Genomic DNA, 16,789 nt, shown 5'->3' on the forward strand with positions numbered 1-16,789 from the left:
GTTTTTGCTTCTTCCAGAAATTGAGATATTTGGAGGACACAATTCATCACCAGCCAAGTAACGACCATCATCCCTGCACAAATATTTTCATTACAAACATTTTACTTTGAACAAGTGTTATGAAACGTTATGATGTTGGTTTGAATGTAACAGGAAGTAGTTTTTTGTCTTCAGTGGTCACCTAAAAGAAAGCCCATGCAGAAATACTGGTTATTTGCTGGACAGGAAAACCAGTTTTTCACATTTATAATATTTGCAGCACAACATTTGATTTTCCCTGCATAAGGCAGCCACTAACTTATATGATTATATTTTATATATATATATTTATATATATATATATATATATGAAATGTGTTTAATAGGTTCAATCACTGCCACCTAAATGGTCCTTTCATCATCACTTCAGTCAGAAATGTCAAAAACAGTCCAGACAGTATTAGGGATTTGGACAGTTGAACAGTCTGCAGCACATTCAGTTTGAAATAAAATTGATACTACGTTAAAGTCTCAGTTTTAAATTGAGTGGGTTTATATCAATATAGAAAGAATTGTGTAGGATACATAGCTCTGCTAACACATAGTGCCCCAAGTTTAATGGTTCAAACTCAATAATACACTTGCCTTCTACATGTTTGTTGGGCAGCTGTGTGTCATTAAGAGATTCAGGTGGAGTTGTGTGTCAATATGAGGAATAACGAGGTAATGATGAATAGTGAAGATCTGCCATTAGGTTTCCACCTTAGCAGGAACTATTTCTCTGCGGTCAGCAGTCAGGTACAGTGACCTCCTGAAGTCTTCCTGCTAGTTGCCCAGCAACCTCATGGTGACAATAAGACTCCAGGAACCACAGACTCAGAGCAGGTAAATGAATGAATCACCCTCAGTTCCATTGGCTGTTTATTCTTACCCAGAACTGGTTGGTTGGTTTGTAAAAATGTGTATTTTCACGCCCTAAATTCATGATCTAGCTGTCAGTACTTGGACTGACTGAAGTGACAGTGATTATCCTTCACACCTGTTCACACACCAATCATCTGATTGTGAAAACACTCTGTTTTCTCTGTGGACAAGTTGCAGTCCACGGATTTAAATGAATCCATAAATTATTTTACTTCAATCACTTAGCTCAACTATACATTATATCTTTATGATGTTTGAACGTATATGTATATTTGTGTGACTCCTCATACATCAGTCACTGGTTGTGTTGAAGGCAGTATCTGCACATATGTCCTTTTCTGTCCCTCCATCCACATGTTTTCTGCTGTGAGTCTGTCCTTATCATTCCCTCTTAATGAACTCCAGCAGGATGGTGAGAGGAAAGATTGATGGAAAACAATGTTATCAATTGTTTCCTGTGGTGTTTCTTTACCAGGCACACACTGCTCAACAATGATTCACTAAGTGACATTTTTAAAGCAATTCTCTACTTAAGAAGTAAACAAATATTGTACTCTGATATGGGTGAAATTATTATGAATTAAATTACCTGTAAACTTAATTTTTTTTATTTTATTTAGTACTTTAAATGAATTAATTTATCATTACAAAATTGTATTTCTTCATTCTTATACAATAGCACTATATTGTAATTTGTCATACTACCACCAGATGGCACCAAAGCTCAGCTGCAATGATCAATATTTTGACATAAACAAAACCTTAAGTGAGTGTGTGTACTGTGAAAGGTCACCTCTTGGGTCAAAAGTAAGACCTGTTGTAAATGAATGTTTTAGAAATATGAATACTGTTTGTTTGTCTGTGTCATCTGCCTCTTCAGTCAACCCTCATCCTGATGTCCCTGCTAAAGTATCCTGGGGTTTCCATCCGTTCCAGAAACAGAGGTAACTGAAACGCTGTGAACATAACCTGCTTGCTGGCAGGTTTCCATCAGAAACCCTGAGTTTCTACCTGTCTTCTCCTACCTGAAGCAAGCTGCCACACATGGGGGGCCTCCACCCGTTTTGTGGCCCACTGCCTTCTTGTTAATAACTAATATAACTATATCAGGCCAGGGCAAAGGCAGGAAGGAGGGACCCTGAACCTGGGGATAGAGACTGAGCTAACAAGTTAAATCTGTTTTTCAAAAGATCTGATTCTGGTCCCATCCCCTCCAGCCTGAGCACAGCCCAGCCTACCTCCAGCTCCCTTTGCCTGCTCGCCCCCTCCTCCTCACCTCCACCACCACTACCATCCCTGCGCTCTCCCCCTCCCCCTCACCACCACCACCACCAACATCTCTGTGGTTCTTCCCCGCCCTCCGCCCCCCGCCCTTACATGGATCCCCTGCAGTTTGCATATCAGCCTGGCATTGGAGTGGATGATGCTGTCATCTACCTACTGCAGAGATCCCTGTCTCACCTGGAGGACACTGGAAATATTATGAGGATCACTTTTTTTGATTTCTCCAGTGCTTTTAATACAATTCAACCTACACTGCTCAGAAGGAAGCTGGAGAGAGTGGGGGTCAGTGACCAGATGGCTGCATGGACCCTTGACCACCTCACAGACAGACCCCAGTATGTGAGGTTGCAGGTCTGATGTGGTGGTCTGCAGCATAGGGGGCCCTCAGGGTACAGTACTCTCACCTTTCCTATTCACCCTGTATACAGCAGGCTTCTGTTACTCCACAGACAGTTGTCACCTCCAGAAGTTCTCTGATGACACTGCCATTGTGGGATGTGTGTCAGAGAGACTGTGAGTACAGGAAGGTCATCATGGACATTGTCGACTGGTGTGAGCAGAACCACCTACAAGTCAAGAACAGACTCAACAGACTGATTAAAAGAGCTAGCTCAGTCTGTGGCTGCCCCCTGGACCTTTTATAGAGGTGGTGGGAGAGAGGAGGGTTTTGGCCAAACTGTCCTCCATCATTATTCCTCAGCTTACCTTAAAGCACACAACTCAGAGAACCTTCAGCAAGGTTGATTTTATTTGGTTCATAAAGCAGATCGGGGCTAACATTTATGTGACGGCCCTCCAGAAGGCAAAGTTAATTAAGTAAACTGACCAGGGGAATGGCTTTAATTGATACATGTGTAACATCTACCACAGACTTAAGTTACATACTCAACAGAGGATCTGTGAAAAACAGACATTTTCAAAGCAACATTTCTTCTGTAACAGAGTCCACTCCAGGGAGGACGCTGTTGCCAGGACAACCTCCTTCTTAAGAGCTCTTCTTCTCTTCAAACATGATGTTGGCTGTGGCTTTCTTGGCTGTGGACAAATCACACACAAATGTAAGATTTCAGTCTACAAGCATGAGATCCAAACAAACATTAGTTATACAGGATGCAGGTACACAAGTTCAATCAAGTTTCTTTTGAGCACATGGCTAATAAGGCAGGTGGAATTAATCTCAGCAAAAAGAGGTTCATCTGTGATCTTGACAGCTCATGAGATGGTGCGTTGTGTGTGTATATTGAGTCCAGTCTGAGGAGTTTACAGCCTGTCATCTTTGATGCTCTGCTGATCATTCTGTCCATTTTCTTCACTGTGTGCCTACATGTGTTTCTGTATCAGACAGTAATCAACAGTAACAGGATGCTCAATTGGACCAGTAAACTTACTAAAAGAAAATTAACTCTTACATACTGTTCATAGTCTACTACACCTTCACAGCATCTATTTTGACCCGGTCTAAGAACTGACCAAATCTTAAACCACACATGTGTTTAGAAAGCATCAATAGTCCATCTGACTGATCAATAAATGTGATTAAACCTTGATTCATGTTTCAGAGAGCAGAGAGAGTATATTTTTTAGCTTTTACATCAAAAAAGGCTCCTATCACATAATATTATGTCCTATTTGACCTAAAACATGAAAATATAACATAGACATAATGATGGAAATGTATTTTATAACTTTATGGAAGTGTGGGGTTTATTGTATAACCATTAGAGCCATCAGTCTTCACTGCTACATCATAAAAATAAATCCTTATTAAAACTATGAACTATTCATTTCACTAAAACACATGTCAATAGATACAGAGATCATTTGACCCAGAACAGCCTCAATGGACAAACATTTGTAGCATCTATACAAAAGAATATTTTAATATATTTTCATTGTTGTGTATTTTGGACTACTTTAGGAAAAGTCATTGAATTTTAGAGTAAAACACATTTGGGGTGTTCAAACAGCTCACATATCAAACAGGTCAAATGTGACCCAAACCATGTATAAGGGATAAAACAAGGAGCCTCCTTCTGAAAATGAGGAACAAAGTCCTGTTTCCAACTGAAGCCTGTTTTGAATAAAGGCCTGTATGCAGATAAGGTTCTGTAAATAACTGGGAAGTGTTATGATGACACCCAACCCTGCAGCTGTTAGCTTTGTTTAGACAGTTGAATATGATTAACAGTAAAATTCTCCATAATCTATTTTCCTACTCTGACTTCAGGTGTGTTGTGCAGATTTATGAGTATATTTATACGTTTTAATATGTTTGTGTATTACTACATTTTCAAAGTGGAAAGGATTTATTGATTCATATGTAATTTGTACATGTACAGGACCTCTGTGAACTCTAAGAACTAAAGCAGGTGAGGAACTGTGTGCATGTACATTCCATACCATATGTGTGTAACCCTGAATATAAAAATACATTGTTTACACATCTGCACTGAAAGACATGATGTTCATTTTGTACACATAGATAATAATTCAAAGATGTGTAAAAATGCCCCAAAGGTAGTCTGTGGATGTCTGCTTCTACAGAACAGATTAGCAGGAGGGCAGGTGCTGGGAACACTGCCCACAAATATGAAAAGTTACTTTCATGTTCAACTGTGACACGTTATATTTACTGGACTGATATGAGAAATAATTCATATTTGGTCTCACATACAGCATCATAATCTCACATATACACATCTATACTCATACACAAACACTACAATACCCCTCTTATATGTCAGAGTCTATAGTAGTGTGTGAGAGAAAGTGTAACTGCGTGTGTGAGAAAGTGTATAGTGGTGTGTGTGAGAGAGAGAGTGTATAGTGGTGTGTGTGAGAGAGAGCGTATAGTGCTGTGTGTGAGAGAACGTGTAACTGTGTGTGTGTGAGAGAAAGTGTAACTGTGTGTGTGTGAGAAAGTGTATAGTGGTGTGTGTGTGAGAGAGAGAATGTATAGTGGTGTGTGTGAGAGAGAGAGTGTATAGTGGTGTGTGTGAGAGAGAGTGTATAGTGGTGTGTGTGTGTGAGAGAGTGTATAGTGGTGTGTGTGTGAGAGAGAGTGTGTACAGTGGTGTGTGTGAGAGAGAGTGTATAGTGGTGTATGTGTGAGAGAGTGTATAGTGGTATGTGTGAGAGTGTATAGTGGTGTGTGTGTGAGATTGTAGAGTGGTGTGTGTGTGTGTGTGTGAGAGAGTGTATAGTGGTGTGTGTCTGTGTGTGTGTGTGTGTGTGTGTGTGAGAGAGTGTATAGTGGTGTGTGTGTGTGTGTGTGTGTGAGAGAGATAGTGTATAGTGGTGTGTGTGTGTGAGAGAGAGTGGTGTGTGTGTGTGTGTGTGTGAGAGAGTGTACAGTGGTGTGTGTGTGTGAGAGAGAGTGTATAGTGGTGTGTGTGTGTGTGTGTGAGAGAGAGTGTATAGTGGTGTGTGTGTGTGTGTGAGAGAGCGTATAGTGGTGTGTGTGTGTGAGTGAGAGAGAGAGCGTATAGTGGTGTGTGTGTGTGAGAGAGAGCATATAGTGGTGTGTGTGTGTGTGAGAGAGAGTGTATAGTGGTGTGTGTGTGAGAGAGTGTATAGTGGTGTGTGTGTGAGAGAGTGTATAGTGGTGTGTGTGTGTGTGTGAGTGAGAGTGTATAGTGGTGTGTGTGTGTGAGAGTGTATAGTGGTGTGTGTGTGAGAGAGTGTATAGTGGTGTGTGTGTGTGTGTGAGAGTGTATAATGGTGTGTGTGTGAGAGAGTGTATAGTGGTGTGTGTGTGTGTGTGTGTGTGTGAGAGAGTGTATAGTGGTGTGTGTGTGTGTGTGTGTGTGTGAGAGAGTGTATAGTGGTGTGTGTGTGTGAGAGAGTGTATAGTGGTGTGTGTGTGTGTGTGTGTGTGTGAGAGAGTGTATAGTGGTGTGTGTGTGTGAGAGAGTGTATAGAAGTGTGTGTGTATATAGTGTTCTATATGTGAGATTATGATGCTGTGTGTGAGACCAAGTATGAATTATTTCTCAAGGGCCTCTCACTCGCACACACACGCACACACACAGAGAACGTCTTCATTGAACATTCTTTTCTCCTTAAGTTCATCTGAAGTGTTTTATCTTTATTATTTGTTATAATTTAGTTTCCATTGACTAGATATTCACATTCTACTCTAATCCTATCCAAACAGTTACTGACATCTTTGATTCTACAGTTTACCTAGTAAAAACAGTATTGGCCCAATAATTCACCATCAGATTTTTTCTATGTACTCTAAATATCAATATTGGTTTAAGCAAAGTGCGTCAGAACTCCAGCATTGTTCATCACTCTAACATATCTACTACTCACCCTCATCTTTGATCTTGTCAGCAGCTTCTGATGCCTTGTCCTTTAAGTTCTTCACCACGTCGTCGATCTTGGCTTCATTCTTGAGGAAAAATGGTCGAATGAGGCGGTTGTAAATCAGGACTGATCCGTTGGAGGCAGTTGGAGCCATGCACCACACCAAGAAGGCACACTGGGAAAGAAGACAAGAGTCCCAGTCATCACCATTCTCCACCTGAGAACTAGATGCCACCAAACTGTCCCAGCTGCCCCAGTCACCTGACTCCTACATCTGCTCCACTTCTCCTCAGTATTTCTACCAGCTCTATGCCTCACCATCATCTTATAGCACTTCATCCTGTCTGCTTTCTGTCCATCTGACTGTATTTGTCACCTTCATTTGCCAGTGTGTTTGAGTTAAGGTCATTGTACATAACCTGGAATAATTAGTTTGTAGTCTCATCACAAAGGTATGATGCATGTCACAAACCCCTCTTACACATTTCCTGTCTCTCAGCACTTTCAGCTGTCAATTAAAGGCACAAAGTATATCTGTCACTTACTCACATCTGACATCAGCAGATAAAAGTTATGATGGTCCATTACATTGAAACAACACAGATGGTTGGAGGGGAAAAATATGTGCTAATTATCATTCTGTGCTTTGGAATCTTTTCCACAAATGAATTCAGCTACGTTCCTCAAAGCACTTGGGGGTCTCTTTCATACCATCAGCCATCAGACTGTGGAACACCAAGCCTCCCAGTACCTCCCACTCCTACTAATGCATTCTATACATATTGTTTATTGTCTATAGTATTTAGAGATTGTTTTATTGTATATAGTATTTTATTTTTATCACTTAAAATACTGTTGTGTCAATTTTGAATTTGAATCAATAACGTTTCCTACCTACCTAGGTAATAGAACAAGGGATGTCAAATATGACAAAATGTTGTGTTACAGTATACATCTGAGGTATATCCATGCATCTGTGTCTAATATCAAAACAATGCATTACATTTAAACAGCTGATTCATGACTCTGCTGCTCACACAAGTCCCAGCACTGCAGCTGTAGGAACCAAGATTACAGACTGTTGTTTCTGCTCCAGTTAGGGATTGCATTTATTCATTTTACAGTAGTGAGGTTACTTATTACATTTCCTCCATCTGTCCTTGTCAGCAGTGTTTTTATATAGGTGTGAAGCTACGTTGGATGTTGTTTCACTTCTGTCTGATATCAGTTGACTGCTCTGTGTAAACTGATGCAGTGCAGAGTAAACAGTCACAGACAATCTGATATCAATGGGCTGCTTGGATTTAATGTTATTGTCTTGATTTTGGACAGTGAAACAAGGATAGAAACAGCATTGTATTATCTTTGACATCTCTTAAACACGTTAAATGTAAACAATATGTTCAATGCTATGTTCTGAAATGATTCATTTGAGCATGTTTGTTTTCTTCTTCATCACACAGACTGAAATGAAGCATCTCTGTGATATTCCTACAGTGTTGCTATAGTGACACTATAGCAACTGTGGACAGTTGCTTTACAGTAGTCTACATAGTGCAGATTATAAAAAATACCACATCATTATTTTACAGAAGCAGTGATTTTGAACAAAAAAAAGACTTCTACACTCTTATAATAAGTGTATCTTTCATGCAACTTTTTCCATCCGTGCCCTTCCTTTCCTGTCAGTCTGTTGTGAGGGAGAAGATCACACACACATACCACAGACCCCTCAAAGCTCACCTACTCTGGTGAGGAGCTGGCTCATAGGAGGAAACACACACACACCTACTCTGGTGAGGAGCTGGCTCACAGCTAGAGATCAATGCTTCACCCACAACCTCACACAACCCTCCAACATGCAGGTCCAATAACTGCAGTATGACACCAGTTATTAACATGACCCTGAAACTTCTGTCTGTGTCTAGTACTCTATACATGAATATAACTACTATAATAATATACTAATAATAAGTATAGATTATTGTATGAATTCTGTTATACATGAATATAACTACTATAATAATATACTACTAGTAAGGAAAGATTATTACTACAGACAGTTCTGCTTTGTTTTACAAATAAACAAATAGTGTCATCATGTCTGTTCCATTTGCATGTAAGTGAGTTAGGTAATATGGATACATACCCTTCCTATGCAAATCAGCATTGTTGTAAAACCTGTCTAATTCACAAAGACCAGCACAAACTGCCACACAGTTAGGGTGGAGATGTTTCACATCTGCTTGTGTGCTGTGTGTGTGTGTGTGTGTGTGTGTGTGTGTGTGTGTGTGTGTGTGTGTGTGTGTGTGTGTGTGTGCATCTCTGCTAATTAAAGACATGCAAAGTTTTCATTATGAACCAGTCTGAAATATGGAGTGAAGCCAGAAACAGTGGAAACCACATGCAAACCACACATATCATTTGTGGATAGGATGTTAAAACAGAGTAGTTCTTGTTTGGGACTTTTACAGTACATGGTAGTATATCGTTTATTGTAAAATGTGTTTTAAAATTGTAAAAATTGTAAGCCTGCTAAATAATCCCCATTTTCACTAAATGTACCTGTAATTTGAATACTTCTTTTTTCTATAACTGTATTAGAATACAGTTACCTTTTATGTGTATATGTATTGTGTTACTCCTCCTTGCCTGGGGTCTGTGGGGAAACACCAACAGCACAAAAGCTACATTACCTTTCCAGTGTAGTAGAGTGGGAACCAGGAGAGGAAGAGATCAGCAAAAAACTCTGCCACACTGAAGACTCCATACACCACCCAGTAGGTGAGCCATTTAGTATCATCATCTTTGGTGGCACTTTCAATGGCCTTGATCCTGGAAGTAGGGAGGGAGAGAGGGAGAAAGGAAGAGACTGATTAACTATTTATATATGAGCTTATATGATGTGTCCTCACATTCCATTTCTTTTGTTTCTTTGTTTTCATTTTTCTACTTCCTTCTTTCCATTTACTTCTCTTTTTTTCATTCCCAGGGGCCCAGTGGTGTACTTTGATACTCTCCTGATACTTCATGATATTAGATGGAATCATTACTCTCATCATTCTGGACATAATCCCATTTTTTTCCTATAAAAGTTAGATACTGATTGTATGACTTTATTATGTTTTCAGAGGTCTGTCTTCAGAGTGTATTTCCAGCAGAACCCTGGTGTGTTTGTGGTGTGTTTGTGTGTGTGTGTGTGTGTGTGTGTGTGTGTGTGTGTGTGTGTGTGTGTGTGTGTGTGTGTGTGTGTGTGTGTGTGTGTGCTCTGAAAGATGTCATAGTGCAGATATAAAGTCACACAGCTGTTAGCCTAACTGCTAACATATGGATGAGAGCATATTTTTCCAAACATCTGCACATAGAAACAGATGACAGAAGGAGAGTTAACACATCATTAGAATATTATTATAATCAAAATAAAAAATAAGTTCTCTTTCAAATCAAACATCCCAAAATAGTGGAACGTATTAGTCCTGCAGCTGCATTACACTAGTTTTGATTCAAACATTGCTTAACCATGTTATGTGATATTAACTTCAGTACACTCGTTCAGACATTTCACTGACTGTTCCTGTAACAAACTCACATTTCCTCACATTGACCATACACTGTCTTGTTCTCTAAACTTCTTAAATACACTTTCAGTATCGTTCCCCAAGCTACCAAGAATAGACATGACTATACAATAACTATGAGACTAACATTAGACTTCCTCTAATGTTGAAACTGTCAATGTCAATCTGTCTGTGTTTTGAATACCAAATGAGAGGCTTGTGTTTTCTGCTCGGTCTAACAGGCTGCAACAATCAGCTGTTTGTCCTCACTCACAAACTAATGTTTCATAGCAGCTGCTCACTGACAGTCTTCTCTCTTTATGTATTGTGAAGGTCTCCAGTTACACACACTGACACAGTTTCAGTGTGTGTGTGTGTGTGTGTGTGTGTGTGTGTGTGTGCGCATGTGTTCAAAGAAATGTCCCACTGCTTCTATTATGGCTGTACAAACACAATATTACATATATGCTCACAATAAACAACATTCATGCCATCATTAGCAGATACATTAGCCACATTTAGCTTCCAGATAAATGACATTACAGTGCTAAATAAATAATGCTCTACTTCTGTGCAGGTCTTGCATGATCTTGGACAGTTGGTATGTTCCTGACTAAAGATGTCACTTATCTGCTCATCATGATCAGATAAGTGTGCTGGCAACGAAAGCAAAGTACAAACTTATAGAAAAATGTGCAACAATTATGTAATCATGCAGTGTATGTAAAAATGTCTTCAAACTGTAAACACATTTAGAGCAGCAGCAAAAATCTAAATTCTTGCTTCTGCAGCAGGAAAATCTCCTTCACTTAACTAAAGGACAACTGCGGAGATTTAGTATTGCACATATGTAAAGTTATGGGACACACAAGAGATAGATTCAAAAAGAATAGTCTAAATCTATGAGAAATCCTGACTTTTAGTACCAAGAATGAATCAAAGTCCAAAGCATTCCCTATAATGCTACTTGATTAGTCTGGCTAACGTTAGACCCTACCACATGTGAGGTAGGGTCTGGAGAGGAGCTGTTCATTTCCTCGTCTTTGAGGCGGGATCAACAAATGTCGATCAAATGCTTCTGTACACTACTGGACAAACTTGCAGCCAATCATATCAACGATACATGATGACACTTCCTTTTTATGAAGGAAATCATGTAGCACAAGTTTTTGTTCTATTTTCAAAGTGAACTTGCCTTCCAATTTATTTAGCACACAATCTACTGCTGCTTGAAACGGTTGCTGCACCTCCATGGCCGCCATGCTGGATATAAACAGAGTCGCTCTATTTCAAATCAAACTCTCCTAGTGCCAAATCTTTCAAATTTCACAGTTTAGAACACAGAGCCATCTCCTGCTTAACACAGCTCCACCAGAGCCACACATGACAGTATACACCCGTTTTTCACCAGCTCAGTAATTCTTACCAAGACCAGTTCACTTAATTGTATTTGTTAAATTGGTGGAGTGCACCTTTAATCCTGAAAGCAGCAGAACAGTTCTGTGTAATAAATGTGCAGTCTCCAGTTTGAACAGTGCCATGCTGCAGTACGGAGCTGCTTCACATTGTTTACCTTGATTACATCATGAGTAAATGACACCCGGCAGGCAAGGACCACACCTAGGCCTACTCCTGCACACACACACACACACACTGAGTAGCTATCAGTCAGTTAGCATAGGGACACCTTGAACACATGGAGGTCACAGTGAAATACTAATCTCTCAGTCTCTCATCGTCATGGCTGTCTGGCAAATGTGATTTCATACTGAATTCTTGAAACACATTTTTATATGATGTGATATATCAGAGTTATGACCAGCTGTGTTGAAATATGACTGCTAGGATTGTTCCTGTGGTTATTGCATTTATTGCATTGTTTTTTGCAAAGACAGGAAGTGCATGTGACAGTTGATGACGTCATCACTGTGTTGTAAGATTAGATGTGGTATCATCATGTTGTTACAGGCCTTCCAACCACACCTCCTGTCTTCCAAACAAGCCACATGATTGCTTCCATCTATTAGGCAATGTTCTTCTTCTACTCCACTGTGAACAGCTGTTTCAAAATTAAGAGACAGGAAATGTGACTGATGAAACTTTACTGTCTTCTTCTTGTCTTGTGGTGCACTACCAAGAGAACATTTTACAGTATTGTATATTTTTGATTTTGGGGTTCTAACTCCTTAAGGGTTTGAACCCGCCTATTTATTTGCCAGCTTATTATTATTATTATTATTATTATTATTATTATTATTATTATTATCATTATCATTATCATTATTTGCTATGAGCTGAAACCATGACACTTGTCTTAAAAATTGGAAATGATGTACAAGTGCTGCACATTAAATATGAGCCCAATGGCCATATTCTGATTGACCTGAAATTTGACACACTGTGTGTGAGATACGCATTTCTACTACAAATGAGTTAGATCAGTATCTAGCTCAGGATTAGCTGTAACAAGCATATATGTCAACAACTGGGATTTAAAGGAGCCTTGTGTGTCACATCCTGTCTGTTTCTGTTGTGTTTTAGTTCAGCTCTTATTTTGAAAGACACCTTGCGTGTGTTGTTGGTTTTACTTCCTGTGTTTTCCCTTGATTTCCTCATGTGTTTCACCTGTGTCTTGTTTCACCCACCTGTGTCCTGTTTGTTAATGACTCCTTGTGTGTGTATATATATAGGTCAGCCTGCAGTCTGCATTTGGGTCCACCTGCTCCGCAACATATGACAGTGTTTATTTTATTATTTGTAGATTTGTGAAAAATGATGTTAAAGTTTTGACATAAACTATGAAAGTAAGACATTTTATCAGAGGGACAAATATTTTTTGCTGCAGGGCCAAATTTGCATACTTGCCACAAATGTGTGTCTATGGATGTGGTCTATCACCAAGTTTCATTTACATCCAATGAAAGTTGATGAATGACAGAACTTTGAGTGTGTAATTACTGAAATGTTGCACTTATATTTACTATTGTAGCTGCTTTCATTGTATTATTGACCTGTTTACTGTCATAAGTATCTCCACCTTTACTAGAGTCATTATGTATGTTCAGTTGTAACTACCCACTGTACATTCTCACTGCATTGTATTGTAGATTCTGTTGTCAGTGGGAATATATCCTCCTTGCTGAGATGTAAATGGGTTTCTTGATGTTTCTAGATAGTTAGTAATATGTTTATTGGTTATATCTTTGGTTTATCAACATTGCCCATTGATTATTATCTTGATAACGTATTTTATATTATTTTAACAGGTAGATCACCATGGTAACCAGTGCTGGAGAATCACACAACCTGTACTTCATAGTGCTCATAGTAATTAGTAAACCAGTGTAACACCACTGTCAACACAGCTCAGACAAAGCCAGCTGTCATCAGACCTCATCACCTCCTACAACATCTGGACAGACAGAGGAAAGACACTTCGGTCTACATTTCATCACAGGCTCAGCAAATCAGGCAGATCATTGAGTCTAATTGGGACATCCTCAGAAGCAGCCCCTCCCTGAAGAAGATTATCCAACATCCTCCACCCTTCTGCTACACAGTCCCCTCCTTAAACAATGAGCTGGAACTCTCCATAAAGCTCAATAAAGCTGAGAGGAGCTGCAGAGTCACTGAGTTCATCACTATGTGCCTCACAACACATTACACACGAAAATTGGATCAATGGCTAATATAAAAATATTGATTAGAACAGCTTCAAGCTTTTTCTCAGCAGAGATCAAGCAATAAAACAACATGTATAGTATAAAACCAGTTTGTACTCTTTCAACCACACTATTTCTCAACCACTGCAGCAGGAGATGATAAGAGAAGCACAGCTGATAATGTAAATCCTATCAGAGCCGTTCCCTAAACTGATGGAGCTGGTACAACCTGGGTGTAACCTCCGTTTGGGCGAAGTCCCTTCACTTTTTCATAACCATGCCCCAGCTTGTTGATGATTGATTGACATGTTCATCAATTCAATTTTTTTTACAGTAGGGAAAATTTGAGAGCAATGAAACATGTTCTGAAATTCAGTTACGTGACTCACTGATAAAATAAAATGCTTGTTGTTTGTTCCACACGTTACTATCACACACTGAGTCTGAGAGGGGGACACATAAAGAAGACACTTAAATATGGTGTGTGTAGGTTAAAAAGACTTTTGTGTTTTAGAGCAATCCAATGTAGACCTTCAAACTCGAGTGAATGTAAATGTATGTAAATGAGAGAGTCTGTGATTGAAAGAGAAGCAGTAAAATATATGACTGCTGTTTCCACTGCTATGAGAAATCTTGTACATGGTTGAGCACAGTTTGCTGTTTATTAATCACTTTTTACTTTGTCTGGGAAGAATACGAGCTCATTCTGCATGATTCCATAGATCATAATATTAACTGTTAGTGAAGGATCATGGTTAGTGGTTGGCCTGTGGACACTGTCTCCTTCTGTCTAAAGCCTCATGAGGACTTCACAGCAACAAAATGCATAACAGTACTCCATCGTTAAAAAGGCAATCATTGTAAAGGTAGGAGAGTAAAAATGGATTTTCCTGGAAGGATTTGTTCAGGGTACGACTGGCCCTCACTGATAAACAATGCAGTTAAAAGCTCTTCTCAAACTGAATTGTTGGATTGTTTGCTTTGGTTTCCAGGGAGACGCGCTGTTAATCAAACGAGACTAATCCATGTGATTTAATTGCTAACTTAAATTCTAACTTTGATTATTGTTCATTTTGTCACAAATATTTAAGGGTATAAGAAATGAAACCACATGAAATGCTTTCATCATGTCACATAATGACACACTGTGTCATTTCTGACATTCAAATACCAGAGCATTCATGGAAGGAAGCAGAGCCATTTTACCCATCTGAGATTATAACTCAATTATTAACAAAGTCTGTTCATTTCAAAACTTTGAATTCCACTTCCCAAAATAATGATTTGATCCTTTTATTAACTTAAGATGTCAAGCGTTCTATTTCTGTAAGTTTTATTAGTTGAGGATGATCTTGGTCAGTTTCTATCTGTCTGATCATGGAGTCACAGAGAGTGACACAGAGGCATCCAGAACAAACAGGAAGTAGATTTGTAGGCTACATGATGTGTTGAGATGATGAGATAATTACATCTTGACAGCTGCTTCACAACAAGAGAAGGGTGAACAGTTTTTTTTCTGTACAGAAAAAAACATAATTAAGTCATGATCACAAGACTTTGAGAGGAAAGCTCCACTGATTTTAAAGATGAGAATCAGTTTATTAGTCATGAGGAGAATACTCAGCTTGTGAAAGCTGTTGTGTAACATCATCTGCAGCTCTGCAGGAGCTTTGTCCAGTCTGAGAAATAACCCAAATGATGTCACAGTGATGCCATGGGCTACCTAAGTTTGGAGACTTCTCAGAAGACGTGTGTGTGTGTATGATGCAGAGAGAATCTAACAAAGATCCTATTGGTTGTTTTACAGGAAAAATGTAGAATCTACTTTTTTTTATTTATTTATTGGATATCTTGATCTCAGCTGCACAGATTTGGAGCACTATTGTAAGTCTCCCAACTTTACAGAAGTGCAATACTACAAAGCATGAGATGCCCTTTGAAGGGCCAAAGATTGCATTTACATGTATTATTTACAACAAATCATGTATTTGTTCAGTACTTCCTGTTTTGGAGTCATGGCTCCATGCAGCCACTGGCTTCATTCATTTCAGATGTCAGTGGTGTAAACATGTCTGTCACACTGAACATCAAACCAACAGAAATACATTTGTTATTTTTATTTGCAGCTAATTTTACTGCTGCTGTCGTCTTTAATTACACGGCTATACCAGGAAATGTGTCACGTGACTTAAAAAAAAAAGCAAAGACTCATAGCACGCAGTGATTAATGGAAAAAAAACACACAGTATGGTCCGTTAGGAGGGAACTACAAGACAATTACATGCATGTTTTAAACACTGTATCACCAAAAATACGTTACAATATTTTGAACTTGTGTAAATGAGGTGGTTTAAATGATTCCATCAATGTTGTTCGAGTGTGAGTGTGAGTGTGCGTGTGTTGTGGCGATGGGTGAAGGGTGGGGTGGTGGGGGGCAGGCCCCTCCTTGATAGAAAAGCTATAAGAATATCACACTTACGATATGTAGGCTGGATAAAGAAAGCCTATGAGGTTACACAGTAGGGAAGCTCCGTAACCGATGACCAAGTAAACTGCGATGAAACCGATGACAGCTGGAACAAATGACAGCAGATGTTTGTTACGCTATTTTCACAAATATACCACACATATTATACCATGCTTATTGTAATGGATTCATTCTACTAGCAGCTAGTGACAACATTAGCACGATTTGTTTTCTTAGACAAAGGCTGGAGGTGAACTCAGCTGCGTCTGCCACGCGCTGACTCCGTTCTTTCTCCATCATTTCCTCTCTGATGCAGTCATTCTGTTAAATTTCTTTTTCCGTCCCCGTCCCTCTATCAACACTCACCGAGAGCAATGTACGTCCTGCTCACTCCTGTTTTTGCTTCGATCTTTGCAAGAACATCTGTAAGAAGATTCTTTTCATGGAGAAACTTTTCAAATCTTTCTTTGAGGCCCTGCGCCATGGTTGCACTTCCTTCTTCAACGATGCTGATGATTATGAAGTTGTCCAGTCTCAAACTGCGACACCCCTGCAATCCTGTACTTCACTGTTCACACAGGCGTCAAGCTAGACGGGATGGAACG

The 16,789-nt window shown here is 39.3% G+C and overlaps 1 protein-coding gene across 1 annotated transcript; it reads right to left on the reverse strand.

Annotated features, from left to right (window-relative positions):
- Positions 1-2,913: 2,913 nt before the first annotated feature.
- reep5 (receptor accessory protein 5) lies at positions 2,914-16,756 on the reverse strand. The gene is made up of 5 exons (XM_053340480.1): positions 16,551-16,756; positions 16,197-16,290; positions 9,195-9,333; positions 6,505-6,673; positions 2,914-3,222 (listed from the first exon to the last, which is right to left on the reverse strand). Exons 1-5 carry the CDS (start codon positions 16,666-16,668, stop codon positions 3,173-3,175), a joined length of 570 nt encoding a protein of 189 aa, XP_053196455.1. The 5' UTR covers positions 16,669-16,756; the 3' UTR covers positions 2,914-3,172.
- Between the last annotated feature and the right edge of the window lie 33 nt (positions 16,757-16,789).

The sequence above is a fragment of the Scomber japonicus genome, chromosome 19, assembly GCF_027409825.1.
Source record: "Scomber japonicus isolate fScoJap1 chromosome 19, fScoJap1.pri, whole genome shotgun sequence".
Classification (NCBI taxonomy): Eukaryota; Metazoa; Chordata; class Actinopteri; order Scombriformes; family Scombridae; genus Scomber; species Scomber japonicus.

Coding starts and splice junctions, on each gene's coding strand:
- reep5 (XM_053340480.1), bottom strand. CDS start 16,668: ATGGCGCAGGGCCTCAAAGAAAGATTTGAAAAGTTTCTCCATGAAAAG. Junction 9,334..16,196: donor CTTTATCCAGCCTACATATC/GTAAGTGTGATA, acceptor CCCTACTTCCAG/GATCAAGGCCATTGAAAGTG. Junction 6,674..9,194: donor CACTCTACTACACTGGAAAG/GTAATGTAGCTT, acceptor CTTCTTTCCCAG/TGTGCCTTCTTGGTGTGGTG.